Source organism: Xyrauchen texanus, chromosome 23 (assembly GCF_025860055.1).
Source record: "Xyrauchen texanus isolate HMW12.3.18 chromosome 23, RBS_HiC_50CHRs, whole genome shotgun sequence".
Taxonomy (NCBI): domain Eukaryota; kingdom Metazoa; phylum Chordata; class Actinopteri; order Cypriniformes; family Catostomidae; genus Xyrauchen; species Xyrauchen texanus.
This window is the reverse complement of record NC_068298.1, coordinates 15,632,919-15,656,127: the sequence shown is the minus strand read 5'-3', so window position 1 is coordinate 15,656,127 and position 23,209 is coordinate 15,632,919. Positions and strand designations below refer to the sequence as shown.

Sequence of the window (23,209 nt, the reverse complement as noted above, 5' to 3'; positions counted from 1 at the left end):
ATATATAGGACAGCCTATCAGCCTTGCTTTAATTACAGTCAGTCAGGAACCTGCGCTTCCTCCAGGCCTGAGACCTGCCCTGGTAAATTAAACATACATCCCGGACTCATAAATAGTGCATGCAGTACACTGCCTGTCTGATCTGGGAACAGAAGAGGTGACCCTCTGCCCAGAAGGAGAAGCATGCAAAAAAAAAGAAAAAAGGAGCGAATGAGAGAGAATAAGATAGTTAGAGCAGAGCCGCAGGGATGAATGTGTACGCGTGTTAGATAGAGAGAGAGAGAGAGAGAGAGAGAGAGAGAGAGAGAGAGAGAGCTTTTGCATTTGGAGAAATCTGTAGAATGTTAATACGCTAAAAGCCATGCATGCATAATATAGTTTGTGAGTGTTTGATTGTTTAGCACACAGTGCTTTATAGTTGCTTGTAAATGCTCACGTAACTTGAGTGTGAAAATCAAGCACACAGCATAATTTCACCCCTTCAATTATATGCGTAATAATGACAGTAATATATATTCTAAACGTAAAGAAATAGGTCAAAATGTATTGTTTTCAAATGACTAGATCTGTCAAAATAGCTAAATTGCTTCCAACGAACCAACCAATAACACTTCTAGAATTTTAATAAAGACACCTCTTTGAATCGAGAAAGAATTTCTGCCATATTGCTCTCAATAATCTTGCTCCCTGGGGGGAATCAAGAGATTGTTTTGTCAGAATCAGAATATAGCCTGCTATTTGAAAACTCTTCCATGTGAAAAATGCATCTTTAACCACTGTGTTCTCACTATGTGACAGTAATGCTCCTTGAATCTAAATCTGTCATTTATTTCCTTGTATAAGTTGGTGGTGTTGAGGTGGGTGTGGAAAAAGTGACCACTGACCTTGTCTCCAGCGGGACGTTGCTGTTGAGCACCCAGCTGTCCTGCAGCTGAACTGACTCAGGTGTGGTGGGCCCCTCGCCCGGGGCAGACGGAGGGGCGTGTATGGGGTTGCGTCGGGCACTCAGTGTGTTGCGATTGAGGGAGTTGGCAGAGGATTGATGGTGCGACAGCATCTGGTGGTTGTGTGGTGGCGGTATGGGCGGCCGCAGGGTGGACTGGCTGTGATGGTTTGGAGCTCCTGAGGAAAAATAAAGAAAAACACCAGCATTGAAATATACTGTAAACTCTCTGTAACATCATTCATAATCATCAAAGTCTTCCTGTGTTGTGAGAACAAACAAATATACTGTATATTCATAAGCAGAGGGTATTTACCCTGGCCACAGGCATGATGTAAGTATGAATGCATGTTAAATACAAACACTAACGATAGAGGATTTTCTAGGATGAAGCTGCATTTGATTGCTGGTCTTGGATCAGTTTCTCCAACCTAAATCCAAATTTAATCTATTAATGGGATGGGAAAAGCTGACTCTAGATCAGTGGCTCTGGAAACCTTAATTCTCCATTGTTTATATAAATGTTAATATGTGTATAATATATATCTTAAAAGTTTACATCGAAGGAGGTGGGTTTACCCCATCACTTTAGCCTATTTGTTATAATCAATTGCTAATCAATGCATTTTTTGTCATGTGCATTTATTCCGGTTATGTTAGAATTATGAATGTTGCAGGTCATTTGTGTATTTATCCTCTGAGGTGTGACTGAGGGTCTGAACCATGTCAGAAATGCATTTAACAGTGCTTACTTGTTAAGCCCGGCTCCCAGAGGACAATTATACATGTGAGTTGTAACTAATTCATTAATCACTTATTCAGTTTAAGTAAGAGTTGTATTGTGCTTAAGTTTTTAGTAATACAATACTGACACAAATACATGCTAATTCATCACTTAAAGTATATTTCTACATAACTTTGCTCTGTTGCATTTAGACGTATTGTTATCTCATCATGCTTGTTCTAGCTGATAAGGCCTGTGTACCATTGAGTGTGTCCCAACCTTGAGAGGTTATGTTCTGACTAATGATGTCATTGCAAGGGTTGTTTGTAGTTTTGAGAATGATGTGACTAAGTCAGAAGAACTGGACGCCAGTGTATTTAAAGAGAAGAGTCACCTCTGACACATTTCTGCTTACCAACTTGACTTAGTGTCTTAAAAATGTAATCTTTGAATAATTGCATTCACATAGTGAAATAGAAAACCATGGTTGAGATTTCTTGAATAATCTGTACTGTTCACCTATCAGATCTCTGTTCTCGAAAGAGATGATGTTAATTCATTTGCATATTCCTATCATTACTGTTGTTTCTGTTATCTAAGTTAGTTCGAGGTTAGATCCTCAACTCATTTTCTCTTTGGAAATGTGGAGGACTTTGCCTTTAGTAAACTCTGATTCCTGGTCATCATTGTACATACTGGTCTCTTTACTGGGTTTAACTGTTTTCCTTACAACACACACGCGCACACACACACACACACATGCGCACGCGCAGATATATGATATATACAGTATACACCTGCATATATCTGTATATGTATGTATGTATATACAGTATGAATATAAAATACAAATTGTGAAAATAAATCCAACATACTCCTTGAACTTCTTTTAAAAACGCACTGGATTTTACACCTAAGTTGGTTGCTGAAATAGTTGGCTTGGACTGTATTTGATTATGGCATATGATTAGAGGTTGAAGCATAAGTCAGGTAAGAAAGTAGTTATTATTTATCGTTTAAGGGGCCTATGATTGGAGTTCTGCAGGCACTCCTGTATCAAGCTCTCAATCACTTATATTTGGCCACATCAAAAATATGTCAATAACGCTGTGTTCAGTGATGCAGAAAACACGAAAGGAATAACAGCACCGTGAGGGTGACATGCAATCAGACAAAACATAAAATCAGGGAAGAGAGGATGCTGCCAGTGATGACAGCCTGCCAAAGCTGTTTGTGTTTTGCTAGTCTTGCTTTCTAAATTGAGACAGACCTGTTCAGTGGCGGCAGGAAGACCACCAGCTCGTTAAGACACTCATTAGACAGGAAACTCCTGAGTCCTCCTTTAATGCTGTGCTGCTGTTGCTGTTTGCTGCGCATTCATACCTCATGAAGCAGCATTAATTGACATTGTTTGCCTCAATGTAACCCTTAATGCAGCTTGAATTTGGAGCATGCATCTGCAGGATGCACCGAGCTCTGTTAAACTCTTTTGCCATGAAATATTTTACTGCACCACAATCATGTCTACATACACTGGGGCGGAAGCTCTTCAATTCAGTTTTTTTAGTTTTTTGTGTGAAAGGTAACCTGGGGTGTTTGTGGTTTAAAATGACATGCCATAGCATTCCCAAAGAAAACAAATCTCTTTTTCATGTTACGTTTATTACTCTTGTCTATAAGAGGAAAAGAGAAGCGAAAGAGAGAAGGAGGCTGAGCAAGAAGCATCAAACATGATCCTAATAATGTTTTCCCCATGAAACACAAAGTAATGTAATAAAGATGAACCTCCCAAGTCAAGTTTTCTACCCAGCAGCACCCAAAACCATTTCCATTTTCACAGCCTGCCCATCTCATGCTTGTTGATCCATAACAGTTGCCTGAGAGCAAGCTCCATGAGCTGATCCTCTGTCTATTGCTGTCAGTTGCCTGATCAGTAAGAGCAGATTGGGTGCCAAAAGCTAAGAAAAAAATAATAATTAAAATAATCCAGAGCATGAACAGAGCCCTCACATAACCATGCATATTAAGGAATACACACTGATAGGGGTTAAAACTGGATTGTAGGAGTGGGAGACCCCTTGAATCTGGTGTTGATTCTAGGCAATTAATTGTATACAGTATATTACCTCTACCATGGTCTATTTTTATGTTTGTTTGTTTTTTTTCACTAACTAAATCAAGAAAGATTGTGTGTACTGGATTAAACAAAACAAAAAAAAACAACAACATCTGAGCAAGCTGGAACTGGAACAAAGTTCCAATGTTTTTTCATAAATCATAGGGTGCATAATGCGGTGTCAAATTGTTCTGGCTCAAGTTAACACCTAATGCAATGCTGCTACCTCTTTACAAAAATTTACCATAGCAGTACCAGTGATGGAATCAGATCGCAATACCTTGGTACTTGCAATATAATTTTTTTTTTTCCCATAATATTCAAAGGTACTTTAATGGAAGGAGTAAAAAACAAACAAACATGGTAGTACCATGGTATATTTATGGAATTTGTTTGGTTAGTGTCATTTTGAAGATGGTTGACAGTGGGCATATTCAACATTTCAATTCATTCCACAGACTCTGGTTTTATTTTTGCACAAAATAATTAATATATATAATCTAACTAGATTTCCCTTTGGCTAAACAATTAGATTAATTTCTTATTTTGTCCATCCAAAATTTGTAGCAAGCTGCCATGAAGACTAATATTTTTCAGAAAGATGCTAAATCTGTGACAGTAAATAGAAAGCCTGTCTCTTTCTCTCTCTCTCTCTCTCTTTCTCTCTCTCTCTCTCTCTCTCTCTCTCTCTCTCTCTCTCTCTCTCTATATCCACTTATCCACCTGATCACTTTTTAAACATGAGAAACAGAATTGTAGGACGTGTATGTGTGTGAGAGGGAGACGGGGGATTAAATCCATAAAATATATTTCTAAGAGTTTAATGAAAAACTCAACATCAAGAGTTTGTTGTTTGAAGCTAAATCCGACAAAAGGAGAACAGATCAAGTGTCTGTGTGTGTGTGTGTCTTGAGTGGATCAGTGCTGGCCTAGAACAGCCAGACCATGTAATCTGCTGTTTCTCGGTGCATTACAATGGGAATAACAGTGCTGGATCAAACATGGTATTTGAACATGAAAAATGAGAAGTTGGGAATTGGGAATGATCCAGGGTGCTCAGGCACAATGGGGTGAGTAATGGGGTCTTGACTCCCTGCATTGAGAAAGATTTGCAGTACTGACCTGCACGCAGTAGCCCCATGGCTCTGTGTAGGGCGACATGCTCTGCTGACCCAATATCTGATCAGGGATCCACAGACAGAAATGGCACATGTATGTCATTGAATGTGATATTAACTATCAACCACAAAATATGAAACGAAGTAAGATAACAAAAGTACACTTTTCAAGCAAACCAGAAAAAAACTAATTTGTTTTAATATACAGTATAATACAATATATACAGTATACAGTGTACAATATATGAAACGTTCAAAATGAAGACAAAATTTATTTTAGACACTTTTGGTTGTTAATCTTTGTGGAAAATATCCATAGTTGATATGATGAACTATACTGTTTGATTATTCTGTTAGGGTAGCTGTCAACTTGAAGGGAACTGACTTCATACTTCCAATAAAAATGACCTCGGAACCAGCTGGTAAAATGTAACTGCAAATAATAGATCAGATGAGTTCAGACAAGTTAGTTCTGAGGAAAGGTATTGCATAATTTCTTTGCAGTTGCTACTTATATTTTGTTAATAGTGCAATGACTTTTATAAAGTTCAAGTGTGACTTAGCTGTACAAATACTTTTTGGGGACACTGTATATGCTAAATCTTATAGTCTTGCAGTATATAAATAAGAGCAATTCTGCAGTGCTCAGGTGAAGTAAATTTTAGTTCCTGTCTCCCGTTAGCTCTATATGATGTGCTGGAAATAGGGATTGTTAACTTCTGCTTAAGGGTGGCTTTTGTTTGTAATACTATGTATGGCTGTCTGGGGCCACAAGATGAATGCACCCGTTTCTCTGGAGGAATGTTCCCTGTGGCTGTAATAAAAGTGCTAGTCAGCATGCTGCTATAACTGTGAATTCAGGAGACGTGACCTGATTTTGGGACCCAGGTGCAGGGCGAGGGAGGGCACTGTACAGATGTTCTGTCTAGAGGGAGAAGGGTGACCTTTTAACCTGAAAGAGACACTTAACATCTGCCTATACAAACTCAAACTCTCCAGAGAATGTGTACACAAACCCATGTTCACACATATAAATATGCATGCACATATACGGACACTGAGACAACAATGCAATTAAAACCCCAAAACATATCATATTCAGACAAGTTCCTGGATATTAGTGATATTTAATTGTCGAATTCAGTGTTGGGAAGCAATTAGCAATGCTATGTACAACATTACATTATGTAGTGACGTGACAGCAGCTAAGAGCAAATTAGTGTTTTCAAACAAGCAGAAGTATTACACGACAATTCTTTTGCTGTTACATTGTATTGCACACACAGGCTAACAACTGATCGAGCTGAGTTATAATCAAGCAAGCTCTCCTAATTTATGATAATATTATATATTTTGTTAAATGGTGCAGTTCCACTATATTACTAATTTTATAAAATTATGACGTTTTAGTTTTAATTAGTTCCTAATTGTTGCTGTGATAGACAAATACGTCTCTACATAGTATTATTATAATAATTCATATAACATTTTTGATATCAGAGTATATCAAACAATAGTTATATATTTACAAATATATTGTCTCCTTAAATATTGTAGATAACCACTTTTAAAAAAATGCTTAGCTTAACTTTAGTCTAAATAATTTGCATTATAAGTAGCCTGAAGCTTGGGAACCTGCAGTTTCAAAGTAGCTTCCCCAACACCACTTGGTTTTGCAAACGACCACCTAAATTGGCTTATAAACTCTTCCACTACTCTATTTAATCTAATTTATAAAGCAAACTCACCAAACACATGCCTCTTCAAAAAAAGCTCAATAGGTCACTTGACTAGAACACAAGACCCAGGCTCGGTAACAATTTTGATGTGCTTTTTTGATGCTGGTACCATTATCTCAGCAGGGAGTCCCAACGTTCAAGTGATTAACAACCTCCGACTGAGAGACGCAAATGCACATTTTGTCTCCCTCCGACTGGCCGGCGATTATGTTTGTGAAACTCGCACCTGAAAATTACTGGGAAAATCGGCTAATGTGGCGCCGGCTTAAGGAGACTTTAAGTTACTGTTATCACAGGTAAGATGATTACACTTACTCATACACCCCGTTTACACCTATTTATTAAAATGCATCTAGGGCTATCCGATCACATGTGGTCAGGTGAGACACATTGCTGTTTACACCTGATCGGTTACATTTGAAGGAGGCACTTTTTCATGATGACATATACCAATCACTAAGTCAGCATATTACTGCCTGACATTAAAGCACAACAAAGTCAGAAAAGAAAAAGAAAGTGAAAAAAAAGGTCCACTATTTCTCCCAGATGCAGCTGAAATTTAATCTAAGCACAAAAGCATAATTTCAAGCAGAATTGTCCATTATTTTAATGAATTACCTGTATTAAGCTGAGCTGCAGATGTTCGTGCTTCTTGAAGTGTCCCTGCATGTTAATTTACACACTGAAGAAGATCCGTGAAGTTCTCATGTTTGGGTAAGTATCTGTTTTTTTACATTTTCTGATCAGATAGTTATTTCCATTATAAAGCTGGCACATTTTAAAGTCTTGTTTTAGCTCAGTGGTTGATTGACAGGTGAGTGGTGGTGCTTTGCTGCTGCTGGGACATATACAGGACGGATTATCCTTTACACCTCAAATGTGATGCGGTCATATACATTTTTGACCACATTCGTATGTGATTTTTGTGATCTGGTCACAAAACGTTTTAGACCCCGTTTAGACCTGTATATAGCACTGAACACGTGATCGGATCACCAAAAATGCATCTTAATACAAGGTGTAAACCAGGTCTTAATCAACCCAGATGAACGTTGAACTCCCAGCTGTCAAAAATATATTATTTTTATGAGTCACACATGGGATATCATACACAAGCTAAATACAGACCCCAGTTCTATCAATCCTCATAGTTTTTTTTTTTTCAGATATTCAAGGTTAAATAACAGACAACATTTTTTAACAGATTTTTCACAAATGCCCCTATGCCATAAGCTGCACAACCAGCTGAAAAAAATAAAAATAAAAAAACAAATCAAGCAAGAAAGAAATTTTTCCTAAGCTTGAGGAAACAACAAACGAAAAAGTCACTTCTGACAGAGGCAAAACATTGTGAATTATCCCATCAGCCCTGCCAACACTGATGAAAAGGTTGTTTTTGTATTCATAAAGAAGCCTTCTTCATTCGTAAACCTCTGCACGCATCATCAGTTTTATCCCGCACCGAGTATGAAATGGTTGTGTTGAGGCTTTGTATGTGGGTGAGGGTGAAAATTCACACCTGCAGCATACAGTAATCGCTGTCCTTTTCACTCCCAGATGTCTCCTTTACTCTAGCACACTGATGGATTTATACAGAGACTGAAATACTTATTTTTGGAATGACAAACTGAAGGTTTATTTTAGTGAGATAATCAGGGTTCTTTGCCCATGTTTTATAAAACTAAATGATGTCAATTATAATTTAAAATTGGATTGTAATGCACATTCATTATTCTGAATATTATATTTTAAATGAGAACAATATGTTTGTTTTCAGAAGTGTAACAATACCTTAGAAGATATTCACACAAAATATAATTTGACCTTCCATTAGAGTAAAAACATAAACATTAATCGAATTTGAAACATTAATCGACATTGTATACCCAATACAAAACCTCATCCTTTCCATTTTCACTGATAACAAGATGGTTGTTCAAGAGTTCAAAGAGTGCAATGGGGCAAGACACAATACACTTGACATCCCAGCTCAGGGCCAGTCGAGTAAGGGCAATCGCAAACAAGGTTGTGATTTAATTAAATACAGATCTGTGTGCTTCAGAGTGAACAGGTGATGCGCTGCATCAGGATCGCAATAGTTTTTTTTTTTTTTTGAGGATCAAGCATGTCGAATAAATATTGTGATTTTGATCTCTGTAAATTTATTTTGTGGCCAAAGTGCATTTCAGCATTCAACATTTCAGCAAAAATTTGATATGACAACATCATTAATAGCCACTCACCATAAATAGAATAACAAACAAGGCATGCATGAACCAATCAATAAATACATATTTTATAAAGTAAGACAGATAGTTGGCATTTTGCTTCCAAATGCATAAAAAACACATTCACTTTTGCTCACACAAGGTACACTCAGTAATGCGATCTGACAGTACTCATGGTCAGATGGGTTGTGTGCCAACATGCTCACATTTGCTTAGACTGAGAGAGCTGCACATCAGCTCACTACTAAATGCACACTGAAAACATGTACACACCAACAACTAAAGAACACCAAAGCACTGAGGACTGCACCTAAAAATACTTCTTGAAAACATAGTAGAGTTTTGTGCCGGTCTCAATAGCACAGCACGGTGGCCATCTAGCATGACATAGATCCAAATCTACATGGTTCACCTCGCTCATACTAAAAGCAGATCCCTACACACGGTCCAGCCTGTTTGAAGTTAGCACTTAAAGCCACCCTCTTCTCTTTCTGGGGCCGTGCCTGTGCTGGGCATAGCAGATCTGGGCCGCTGAGCAGCATGGAATTGGCTGTCAGTGCACTGCATTAGTTTCACAGTAGAGCTCCGGAGACCCACTGGCAGAAGCAACACAAAGCCACCATGTTTGTTTTCCAGGCCTAGGCTCAGTAAAAATGTTTATTGATATTTTCTGTGGTTCAATGCAAGTGCCGGATGCTGAGGAAAGATGCCCGCTCAGCAGACACAGCCGAGAGTAGCAATAAGCGTCAAGACACAAGTTGCTCTCACTCCATGCTTTTTTCTTCTTTCTAAGGCTCTCTCCCAAGAGCGACCGCTGGTGTATACAATCCAAGTTCTTACAGTAACAGCAAACAAAAAAGGCTTTGTAAAGTCTCTCGACTTGAACCCACTCTATAATCCACCAGCCCTGTCTTTCCTTCCTAAGTAGTTATGTCTGATTTGTGAGTGAATTGTTTCTTTGAATTGGGAGTGAATTGATTTCTTTTAATGATTTGCTCAAACTAATTCACAAAGTGTTTGTAAATCACTCAATTGTGAGAGACCTTTGTTTAGGAGTAAAGGAGTTTCAAACTGACGGTAATCCCCAGCAACAAAGCGTCCAGAAGTCAGTCATTTTCAATGACTTTTGGCATTTGCGGCAACATGTTGACAATTGACAATGCAAACAAGTTGAACAGAGTTCAACGTTATGCAGTTTAGCTGTGTAGCGATAACCTAATCGTAAACTGAGTAATAGCCAGCAATATTGAACTAAAATGTATTTAACTGCAAAAGTTGGGGACTTTTGGGAAAATTTTTGACTGATTATTGGTATAAGTGAATGAATCAGTGAATATTTGTTTTATCCCCAGTTCGTTGAAATGAATTACGTGAAATGAATCACAAACAATAATCAAACTTTACAATGCTATGCTTTAGTGCAATCTTTCTATCCATTTCTTTCCTTCTCTTTTTCTCTCACATACATGCTAATGCAGAAATGATAACCCATAAAATAACACAACTATGCAACAGCACATACTCAATTACAACTGCAAACCAGAATAACGTTTGCTCTTAAAAGGGGATGTCAAGTCCAAACTAAATTGTTTCAACAGTTTCCTTCAAGTGATCATCAATCAGTGAAGCATTTATTTATTTAACCAGTTCGTATTAAAAATAACCATAATTTGGATTAAACCAAATTATTAAAATGAATCAGAATTCCCAATGTTGCTCTTTAGCATAACGTTTCTCTCCATTTCTCCTCATTCAAACCTAATTTCAAGCCTCTATGTCTTTCTTACAATGACTTGCACGCATAGATAGGGCTGCCTTAGTGTGAAGGGACAAAGCAGCTAGGATGTTTATCACCATCGACATAACATTTATTCTTATGAGAGGTTTAATTAAAACACGGGTTGGTTCGGGGGTAACAGAAGAAAATGTGTTAGCGAGCTGTGCGCCACACTCTGAAATACATATTTCTAACACATCTAGTCTATTTGGCCCAATCCTCTCCTCCAATGAGCAATAATAACAGTCTGAGAGAAGAGTCATCAAATCAGCCTGAAACTAAACAGGCTTTTGAAAGCCCACTCAAAAACCCACCCACAGAAGCACGCTCAGACGTGAATACACATATCCCTCTGTTCTAGAAACATGGTCATTAATACCCTAATACAGAAACAATAATTAGAAAAATAAAAATATGCAACATCACGTCCTTAAAGCTGCACGATGTAAGATTATTTGGATAAAATTAACAAATTGCCATTATTGATTGAGAACATCAACAATCAGTGTTTACCCCGATTAACTACTCTAAGCTTACAAAAAATGAGCTGTCAGGTTCGATTTGGCATGAAATCGCTGGCTTATGACGTTCATCCTTACGTCATTACGACATGTCTGCACACACAGGAAAGAAGTGCCGCTATCTCATGTTCCGGCTGGAGAAACGATGCTCAGTTCAACTCAGTTCAGTAACACTCACAAAGTTCAGGACAGTATTGTTGCAGTCTAGCTGGATGTTTATCTGTTATCCGATTGCCGAAGTTGTTTACCTGCTAAAATGCTTGGATATGTTTTCTGGTAGGGATGTTGAAGATTATATTGATTGTCATGCTTTTATGAATGGAACATTACTGGTGTATTAACCAATCACGATGTAGGTATGTTGTCCACTGATACTGTGACATGTTTAATATGTATGACTTATGAAATTGAATTCTTGTAATATTGCATATTTAAGCATTATTGAATCCTCATTTTACATTTTTAGTGTACAGCGTTACTGTGTGCTTTACATAGAAATGTTATTGTAGTAACTGAGGTTGGACAATATAGTATATATATATATATATATATATATATATATATATATATATATATATATATATATATATATACATATATACTGTATATATATAGTAAATAAAAAGTCTTCTATTGAACTGGAATTAGCCATATCACAAGTTTAACCTCTCAAATTGAAAACTGTAGTGCAATTCTAACATTAATAGTAGATAAAACACTTGAATAATCATTTTAAGATCTAAAGGAACTCCGAAGAGAGTCCCCTATTCCCTATTTAAAGTTGCTTTGAGTGTAGAAAAGAAATGTAAGTGTAAAATTCATTTAAATATGTACTAAATAAGAGTGCTGTTTATCTTCATCAAAACAAATAATATTTCTGTTTCAAATGTTTAATCGTATAACTTAATATCAACATGAAAATAGCAGGTTATGACTCCAGTCATGATCACACACAGGCGATGTCATCTGCCAGAAGAGCAGTGCCACAACTAGACAGATGTTTCAACCACAGATGTCGCAAGAGAGATGTCGTTACGTAGTGTAAATTGAATTAGCACTGCAAAACAGAATAACATTAGCTTTTAAAATGGGGTGTCAAGTCCAAACTAAATTGTTAAAACAGAGTTTCCAAAAAGCACATGGTGATTAAACATTCATTGCATTAGGATCTACGGCTGATTTCACTGGTAGGAGTATGTGACTTTGGAAGATGCTAAAAATAGCCGATGCTCTCCATTTATAATGAATGGACAGAGACACAAAATCTCTCTCTCTCTCTCTCTCTCTCTCTCTCTCTCTCTCTCTCACTTATTTTCTCACTCTCTCTCGCTCTCTCTCTTTCCAGGATATCTCTTTGGCAGGAAACCTCATTGGCACATAATGAACTTCATTGTTTTTGAAATAGAAGTATATGAGCCATCATTCACAAATCACAAAAAATAAATAAAAATAAAAATAAAGTTCTTAAAACACATTCTGTGTGGGTTTTCTCATGAGTGAATAAAATAAAAGATGATATGATGACTATGATCGATCATCTTCACCATCAAACACGATCTATGGTGCGAATGCCTCAAAATGCGTTAAAACACAAAATCATCATCAAAATTATTCTGCTATGCGTTATCAACTATTAAAATTCAATATACTCCTTGAATGTGTACACCTTAATAAATAGATGAGTATGGCAAATTTGATATGGGGGTTGGCTCAGAGTCTGAACAGGGGTCACTGAGTCTATAAACATTGAACAACCCTTCTGTAATGTGCATTATGGAATTATGAATACCGTAATAAAGCATTATATGTACAGGTCTTCTAGAACATTTTCAATTGAAATACTTTAGCCAAGAATTTACATAAGAAGAGGAGAGATATCTGTTGGACCTCTCTTTATGCAGGCTAACACCTACAGGCTGCCAGTCACTGGACAATTCTGACAGCTGCAATAACTGAAGTAATGACTGTGGCACCATAGGCATGCCACCCGTATCAGCACTACCCACTGGCAGGGACGCAGCCCAGCTGTGCACAATAAACCACTGCAGCACAGGCCCACTATAAATATTGAGCATAAATGTAGTGCAGAAAAGAATTCAATAGCAGATTTCTAGGACACGCTGTTATAGACTAAATAAACAGCAGCTTGATGAAAATCTATTTTTGTAGGTTTTGTGTATTCAAATTCAAAACTACCAAGTGCACTTACCACACAAACAAAAATACATAAAGACTCAAAGACATCTTCTTCGCTTACATATTTCCATTTTGTTATGCCTGTCTTTCAGCCTCAGCAAGTTATTGGTTATTGGCCAGATATTTCATTTCCTGCACAACAATCACCCTCAACAAGATCACAAGAGTTTTAATTGGACTTGGTCTCACACAACCACACACTTCTCCTTTCATTCTACCATGCCTGCGTGCAAACTCAAACTCTTTGAAAAAATTTTTTCAGACTTACACAATTCTAAGCTAGGCAACATAGTAATAAGGCAATTATTGAATGCTTTATTTCCAGGCTAATTGCAAGCTTTGAAACTCCTCACAGCTGAAAGTGTCGTCAGATCAAGGCTATGCAAACTATATGACAAACTTGCAAAGAATATGGAATAAGAATCATGATTTGCAAGTCTCTAATATTCAAAATAGCTCTTTTCCAAATATGACTTGGACCACTTTATGGTAAATATAGTTTTTTGTGAAACCAATAAACTTCTCTCACAAAGCTCATTACAATTGATATGTTTTTCCTAAGAATGTTAAATTACAGCATGATTAGAATAAAATGCATATACATTCAGAAGTTGAATTTACTCCTGCAGTGATAAAAGAACAAGAGAACAAATAATTGTACATAATTATTACCATCATTATCCTTATTGTTGCTGTTCTCTTTTTTACAAGATAACATTCTGTAAATTTAGGGAGTACTAATCAGGGATTATGTAATCAAAAATGTCTCTTTTTTATGTGTCTTTTCAGCAAATTCAGTAAATTTCATGGCAGCACTGAGGAAAATTGAGAACGTCTCAATAAGGCTATTAGCGGTCACCTCCACGGAGAGACACTGTGATATGCCCTCTCGCATTTTTGAACTGTTCTCATTCATAATCCCTTTGGTTCGACTTCCCAGAACCGTGGTGCTGGCAGTGTTGGAGTGAATTAATTTACAGCGTGGTTAGTCTGCAAATGATTGATGTTGCTGCACCAAACAGTAAACCAATTAGAGGCATGATGTAATGTCATTTTAAAAGGTTTATAATCGTATTGCTCCTGAACTTGGGCCCCTGATCAGACGTAATAAAGATTTATAGCAGATCAAAGGAGAGGCTAATGCCATTAACAATAGATTATATTCCAGCAGAAATTACATTAACAGCTTTTTATCTTCTTCTCCGCTAAATATATCCCCTGGATTGCAGATTTGGATGCAGGGCAAAGTATGGAAGAGTGTACAGCACACGGAGAGAGCATTAATTACTCTGAATAAGCACAGCTGTACTAGGGCAGCTCAGACACACATTCTGTTCTGTCTGAGCTATGATATTGTGAAGGAATTTCAACACAACCTGTGAAGGTGTAATAAGTCACCATGACATAAATCTTCTGCTTCTGTATTTGTAAACTCCTTGCAGAGAAATGAATGTGGTTTGCAATTTTCTATGCCTGGAATTTAAATGAATGTGTCAAGTATAGGAACAGAAATCCATTTGTTGTCACCTTGATCTTTCATAGTCATAAATTGAAAATTTCCCCTATTTTTGGAGACAGCTAACACTGTGTCCATTCTAGTAATTGTGATGAATGACAAGTTATAAATCCTACCTCTTTCATATTCATTTAAATGTGTCCAAACTAGCTGCGACGGCGATGAGAGACAAGGCATTCATTTGGTTTGTATTTATAGCACTTTAAGGTTGGTAGCCCTGCCCATAGTGAAATCTCATTGGTTTACAGTTTTAGTCTATATAGCTGTATATTAAAAATCATGTATGTGATGCACTTCAACAAAATGATACTCAAGTCGCGATTGAGATTTTTCTTTTGGAAAAACATGACATGACTGGTTTGTGTATTCTATTGCTTTGAATAAAACACATTCTCTGATTTCAAATCGTATCAATGTTATTGCAATTCCAATGAGTGTGTGTGTGTGTGTGTGTGAGTACTTTGTGAACCCACATTGATATTATAAGAGATATTCTGTAGATATATATTAAATATGTTATATTAATATGTATATGTGTGCACTAATCATGCAAGTGCAATGTAGAAGCAGTGTACCTGCTTTATTTATTTCTTAATCATTTTATATATACAGTACTTGAATATATCTCCCAAATATGTCTGAAAATTCTTCTGTCTGTCCTTTTTACCGTAGTCCATAAATCTCAAAATGATGGAGCAGGTCACAAATGTTCTGATGGCTCATTTCACATGTTTTACATTGCTGTTTTGCTTTCAGCTTTCCGCTTTGTGTCTGGTTAGGACAAGATGTTAGACTCTTCTTTAGTCAATGCAGACAATCTTTTTATAAAGAAATGAATGGGCTTTCAATTAAAAGGGTCAATGGCATTTTTGACAGACACCACCTAATGATTTTTCTCTAGAAAATGCATGTCCATTAGCTTGACCAACCTGAAAAATTTAGTTTCTTTTTTCTATGTATAATTTTAACTAAAGAAGCTAAATTTATTTTATCATTCTTATCAGTTTTCATTGGTGATATCAAATGTATTTATTTGGATATCACAGTTGTTCTCCATTTACTAGACAGGAGCTGTCCAGTAGTTGGATGTCCAGTACTCAAGATGGCTGCAGAGTGATTGGACAAAATGAATGATTTAGATGATGAAGGGTACACATCAGCAAATGAGAGATGAGTGGGAGGTCCTTACCAGTGGGGGGCTGGGCCCGGAGCAGGTAGGAATTGGGGGAGATTTGGTCCTCTGGGTGGGGCTCCAGCATGGTGTGAGAGGAGCTGCTGTCCAGCAAGGGCATCTGACACTCCCTTATGATAGGTGGGGCTGGATGGAGGGGGACGGGAGGAGGAGAAGGTGCAGGGGGCAGTAGGCTGGAGGAGGCAGTGGAGGGAGGGAGGGGACGACCTGAGGAATGGAAAGATAAAAGGAGACAAACTTGTTATGATCATGTGATGTGACAAATGGGCACATTTGTACTTTCACATACTGTACAAACCGTATGTCATCTCAACATACTAATATATGACAAACATGTAACATATTGTATATATAGAATTTCCTTACACTTTCCAGTTACAATTGACATACATTTTAGATACATTTACCCACTCTATGTCTATTTAATGATACTGTAAATATATAGTAGACCCCACAATTATTTAGACACTTGAGTCATACTTAAAATGCATGAATGCCATGTTACAAGATAACAAAATCGAAAACTATCAGCAGACATGGGGACTTGTGACTTGGTGACTTGGACTCGAGTCGACTCGAGTCGCTATTTTTATGACTTGTGACTTGACTTGACAAAAAATAAAATACTTGAGACTTGACTCGGACTTGGAAGTTAAAGACTCGGGACTTGACTTGACTTGAGACACAAAGACTTGAATGACTTGAGTGTTAATCACATCATGTTTCAGTTTGAATATAAAATATATAAATTATTTTAAAAAAATAAAGTTGATCCAGCTGGAGCGCAGGCTGAGAATAGTTTTGTCATGACTGGATCACGACACTATAGGCTATCATCAGCCATGCCCTCTCGTACCTTACGCACACCACGCCCACTTAGATCAGATAACACATCAACATGTCAGCCGCGGGGTAACGTTACCGAGGGTCATCGCTTTCGGCTTCAAAAATTATTATCAAGATGGCAAAAGATGAACAGCGCTTTGCAAGACATGCAACGTTAAGATCGCGGACAGCCAGACGACAACCTCCAGTTTCGTCCGCCATTTGAAGAGCCATTCTGCCCAGTAAGTGCTTGTCAATTTGTTAATTTTATCTGGTTAGTTGGTAGTTAGCTAATGTAATAATAGCAGGGTTCCCACGGGTCCTTGAAATCCTTGAAAGTTTGTGAATCTGAAAAATTAAATTCAAGGCCCTGGAAAGTTCTTGAAAATAAACATACATAGATACAGGTCCTTGAAAGTGCTTGAATTTATTTTGTGCAAGAAGTTTTCTGGGAAAAAAAAATCTGTCCATTAATTTTTTATTTCGCCAACACTTCGTGGCTTATGCTGCATACTAGCCTGCTTGATTTACGTTAGTTACGCGCATTTACGTTAAGTGTTTCCCGCGCGAGGTACTTTGTTTTGTACGTTGCCATGACGTTCACGCGCGCTGGTACCTCAACGTTTCCCACTCACAGACATTGCAAAAATAGGCTTATGGATATACTCTGTGTGAGTGAGTGAGTGTGGGTGTGGGAGTGTGAGAGCGCGAGAGTGAGTGTGTGTGTGTGAGCGCGAGAGTGAGTGAGTGTGGGTGTGGGAGTGTGGGAGAGAGAGTGTGTGGGTGTGGGTGTGGGTGTGTGAGAGAGAGTGTGTGTGTTAGAGAGAGAGTGTGTGAGAGAGAGAGTGTGTGAGAGAGAGTGTGCGAGAGAGAGTGTGTGAGAGAGAGAGTGTGTGAGAGAGAGAGGAGAAATGTAACAAAGTTTAATGTATGTAACTGTGTTTGAGAGAGAGAGAGGGAGGTGTTCAGAGAGGAGTCTGTTGGATGTTAAGCTGTTATTTGTTTTATGGACTCAATGTTGAAAATTTAAAACATTTCAAACACTGTTGGCAGAAGTGAAAAATAAATAATTTTATGAAGTTACAATTTTGTTTGATTCCATGATCTATTTTACTGAACATGAGTATTGTAATTTACTGACAGTTACTTATATCTTGTCTTTTCACTTTATTATGATCAGATTCTGCAGGTAAAATTACAATAATAAGGTGACTTGACTTGGACATGACTTGACATAGCCTGTGACTTGACTTGGACTTGACTTGACTTGACATAGCCTGTGACTTGACTTGACTTGACTTGCCCAAGAAAAAAATACTTGGGACTTACTTGAGACTTGAAGGTTAAGACTTGAGACTTAATTGAGACTTGCACATGTGTGACTTGGTCCCATCTCTGACTATCAGACATCAAGAATACATTTTCTTAGTCGTTTTTTCGATTGCTTTAAACCAAATGGTCCCAAAGTTTTTTCTTCCTTTTCCCTTATCTTAAACAGTGTTAAATTTGAAGTCAGAAGTTTACATACACCTTTGCCAAATACATTTAAACAATTCCTGACATTTAATCAGAGAAATAATTCCTTGTCTTAGGTCAGTTAGGATCACTACTTTATGTCTAGAATGTGAAATGTCAGAATAATAGTACAGAGAATGATTTCAGCTTTTATTTCTTCCATCACATTCCCAGTGGGTCAGAGGTTTCCATATACTTCGTTAGTATTTGGTAGCATTGCCTTAACATTGTTTAACTTGGGCCAAACATTTTGGGTAGCCTTCCACAAGCTTCTCACAATAAGTTGCTGGAATTTTGCCCAATTTCTCCTGACAGAACTGGTGCAGCTGAGTCATGTTTGTAGACCTCCTTGCTCGCACAAGCTTTTTCAGTTCTGCCCACCAAAACAAAGAGGTTAGGGCTTTGTGATGGCCACTCCAATACCTTGACTTTGTTGTCCTTAAGCAATTTTGCCACAATTTTGGATGAATGCTTGGAGTCATTGTCCTTATGGAAGGGCCACTTTTCACCAAGCTTTAACTTCCTGGTTGATGTCTTGAGATGTTGCTTCAATATATCCATATCATTTTCCTTCCTCATTATGCATCTATTTTGTGAAGTGCATCAGTTCCTCCTACAGCAAAACACCCCCAAAACATGATGCTGCCACCTCTATGCAACACAGTTGGGATGGTGTTCTTCGGATCGCAAGCCTCACCCTTTAACCTCGGACTAGAATGCCTGACCTATCGCTGATCTGACCTTATGTTTAACTGTTCCTTGTCTAGTCTTGTCTATAGTAGCAGTGAAGCTAACTTGCCCCTTTGTTTTTTCCAAGCCTTGTGCTATTTGTATTTTTAAATTCTTCTTCATTAAAATACTGAATTTGGGTTCAACCAGCATCTCTCTCCTGGTTCATTGCAAGACAGAGTGGTCCCATTGTGTTTATACCTTTGTATTATTGTTTGTACAGATGAACATGGTACCTTCAGACATTTGGAAATTGCTCCCAAGGATGAAACAGACTCCACCATGTGGAGGTCCACCATTTGTTTTCTGAGGTCTTGGCTGATTTCTTTTGATTTTCCTATGTTGTCAAGCAAAGAGGCACTGAGTTTAATGTTAGGCCTTAAACTACATCCACAGATGAACACCTCCAATTCAGTACAACTCCTATCAGAAGCTAATTGGCTAGTTGGCTAAAGGCTTGACATACATTTCTACAATGCTCCAAGATGCTTAAAGGCACAGTTAACTTAGTGTATGTAAACTTCTGACCCAATGACATTGTGATATAGTCAATTAAAAGTGAAAAAATCTGTCTGTAAACAATTGCTGGAAAATTACTCATGTCTTGCACAAAGTAGATGTCCTAAACAACTTGCCAAATCTATAGTTTGCTAATATTAAATCTATGGAGTGGTTAAAAAATGTGTTTCTAATTTTTAATGACTTTTAATATGAATTCAACCTAAGCATATGTTAACTTCTGACTTCAACTGTGAGTATATATATACAGTATATATATATATATATATATATATATATATATATATATATATATATATATATATATATTCTAATTTAAACCCCAAACACACATATTTTTAGAAAGTTTTTGCTTGCACATTGTACATCTGCAATTGTTCTCTAAAATAAATGACACTTTGTTTGATATTTTGTTATCAATGCAATGACACTCATACAATTTTAAGTGTGGCTCAGGTATAAAAAAAAACTGTGTGTGCTCATGATTGACTACATAATTTATTTGGTAAGATATGCAGATAACAACTGGTTATACATAATTTCAGTAGAAAATGACAACATGCTCACAGTGCATTGATAATACATTGACAAAAGTACAGAGACAGACGTAAATATTGTTAGTGTTAGTGCAAGTGTGTGCACAGAATGTGTATGTGAGCTATGGAGTGCCAGGGCTGCAGAACGGCTTTGTGTGTACACAGGTAGTGCTGCTCACAGAATTGTTGTCCTGTAAACCTCCATGCTATGGGAGCTTTACATGAGTACATTTACAAACAGACACACTCACTTCATCACCATAATACAGATGTTTTGGATGTGATTTCCCAACAGGATATCGTAATAGAACAATATACATGCGGTATGACAATAAGGAGCCTGCAGTTATGAACTGCATGCAATTTTTCCATCTAAGGAAACGCAAAAGGGAAGATGAGGCAAGTCATTATGTTTAAATGCATCTGAGTTCCTGAGTAATTGCATGGAAGTTTTTAAAGGACTGTGTGTAGTCAGTCCTCATAAAGGCAGAGGAATTAAGAGGCTATTACCTGCCTTAATTACTCCAGGAAAGACAGCAGGGAAAACACGGCACCCGCTACAATGTTGCTGCAATGTGATTGGCCCCAGACTGACAAGCACTGCTCTTTTAAAATTCAAGTCACTAAAACGGAAACAACAACATATTGACCATCATTTTAATTGGGATCAAATGAAGACTGTGGCAATTTCTATCTTTCAAGAGTTCCTTCAGCTTCAAAAAGCTGTTCGGGCACACAAATATTATCACACAAAAACACACATTGCACACTTTTATCTTCCTTTCAACCCCTGACTGCCTATTAGCAGGAATGGAGAAACAGAAAGGGAGGTTGAAGGAGTGCTTTTGTACAAAGACCTTACATGCAAAAAGTATTTTGAGCACATCTGAGTCAATTCCCCAACTCACACAAACACATTCACCCTCCCTCTATCAATGACTCTTCAGTACATGGTCATTCAGGGACATTGAGTTTATGTTGAGTCGAGGTTGCTGTGCCTTTATTTATTGATCCAGTGCAGTGCTGCCCTGCATCACAAACACCAAACCTCAAACACCAAGGTTGGGTGCCATTCAGAACAGACATAAGAATTCCTTTCAAATTTTAAGTTAAATACTGAATTTGAATTATGGTAACAAAAAGGATGCAGAATAGTAGTATTAGAATTAGAGTGAAATGAAAGTGAAAGAAATGCAGATGAATGCTTTGAGTAGTTTTTATTAATACATGAACCATAAACATGTTATCATTCAAAATATGGGTTATTTTTATAATCAGTATTTGAAATGTCACGGTATAAATTTGTATTTAAATGACACACAGTGTATTATATTGTGATGAGGAGGAGGGTGGGGTCAGGCCGTGAGGACACCCGGCCGGCCCTGAATCGGGCTGATCAGCCAGGAGGGGGATAAAGACAAGCCGGAGGTGCCAGTTTGAGAGAGAGAGAGAGAGAGAGACATACGCAACCGCGTTGCATGTGTGTCTGTGTTTGTGTTTTAGTTTTAAGTTTGAGTTTTGACATTAAACTTACATTTACTGTTCAGCCAGTTCCTGCCTCCTACTTGCCCATCTTTACTGTTACATATATCTAAACATTTATTGTCCTTTACAGTATCTACCCTCCACAGCTAAAGAAATCAGTATTTTTCCCTTTCATTTGCGATTTCCTGTGGTTTACCTCATAATCTGTGTATTAGAGATGTATATTATGTATTAAAAAAATATGGCACAGCAACTGGACTGCTTGTTAATCAGACCCCAGGCACACAGGGCAGTGTCCCATAAAATAGTAAATGAAAGGTGAGGGAAGAAGGATAGGTTTACTTTAAGCATTTCATAAAGCTCTTCTATGGCATCTGCATCTGAGAAAAAGCTAGCAAAAGGGAAAGATCAAAAGTAAGACAGGGATCTTCACTAATGCACAGAAGAGATGAATACACACTCAAAAAAAGCTCAGCTAATATGCACATGAAAGAGTGAGAGGTTAAGTGTGGTGGTGACTGATTAGCTTGACTTCTAAAGAGATGGACAAAGAATAAAGAAATAAAAAATAAGAGAGATGCATATGAGAACAGGAGAACTGAGCAGAGCAGCAGAAATTCAGGGAAGTTTAAGAAAAAATAGTACTCTTTATAAGTTTTAACTCCTTCATGTCATGGTAATTTGTTGTATATGAAACAAATTTTAACAAGCACGTAATGTTCACTCACAAAACCATGACATCATTTTCAATGGACCATTGCCTCAATAATGAGAGTATTTATGGCACTGGACACTAGAAGAATGTGTGTGTTCGTGTGTGTGTATGCCTACGTGTGTATTGGGGGTTATTACATTTTTAATCACTTTAATTACAAAAAAAGGGAAAAAATTGCATTAGGTGGCCAAAAGCAATTATAGGAAACTTAATCTCCTTTGCAATTAGGCTCTGGGGCATTTTTAACTATTGTAATTTATTTTTGCTACATTTCTAAAAAGGTCAGAATAAATTGTATTGTGTTATTAGAACAAAGGCTTGTTAGAAGGGGGTTGGGGGGGGGGGGGGTGACTAGAATGCTTGACCTATCGCTGATTTGACCTTGAAAGTCTGATTGGATCATGACACCCCTGAGTGTGTGTAAGTCTCCTATACCGGTTTAAAGTTCATCTGTCATAAGACATTCATAAATTGTTTAGCAGAAGAGTGTGAAAACATCGCTCTTTTGGTTTAAGCAGCCTGATGGTCTACACCAATGGTGTGAGGCGAGACTCTCTGATGTCTGACCAATATAGTGCAACAATGTCTCCCCACTCTTTCACCAATCTTGGTTCCAGAACTATATTTTCCATTCATTTATTCCATACGGTGATCATAAAATCCATCATAAAAGAGTTTAAAGCCATGAAATTAAGTGTACAATTACAAACTTTGATTTGAAGCATTAAACTATTTTAAAATTGGGAAAATAAACAAAGGTACAAGACTGTGTTCTTAACATCTTTTAAGAGGGCATGATCTACAATCCCATAAAG

At 37.4% G+C, this 23,209-nt stretch overlaps 1 protein-coding gene across 1 annotated transcript in view; it reads right to left on the bottom strand.

Annotated features, from left to right (window-relative positions):
• LOC127663296 (teneurin-2-like) overlaps positions 1-23,209 on the bottom strand; it is a 291,708-nt gene that overhangs the window by 76,761 nt on the left and 191,738 nt on the right. Inside the window, exons 3-4 of the mRNA XM_052154811.1 lie at positions 16,068-16,277; positions 885-1,122 (exon numbers count right to left, since the gene is read on the bottom strand). Of these exons, the coding sequence (XP_052010771.1) occupies positions 885-1,122; positions 16,068-16,277 (448 nt within the window). The remainder of the gene's footprint in view (positions 1-884; positions 1,123-16,067; positions 16,278-23,209) is intronic.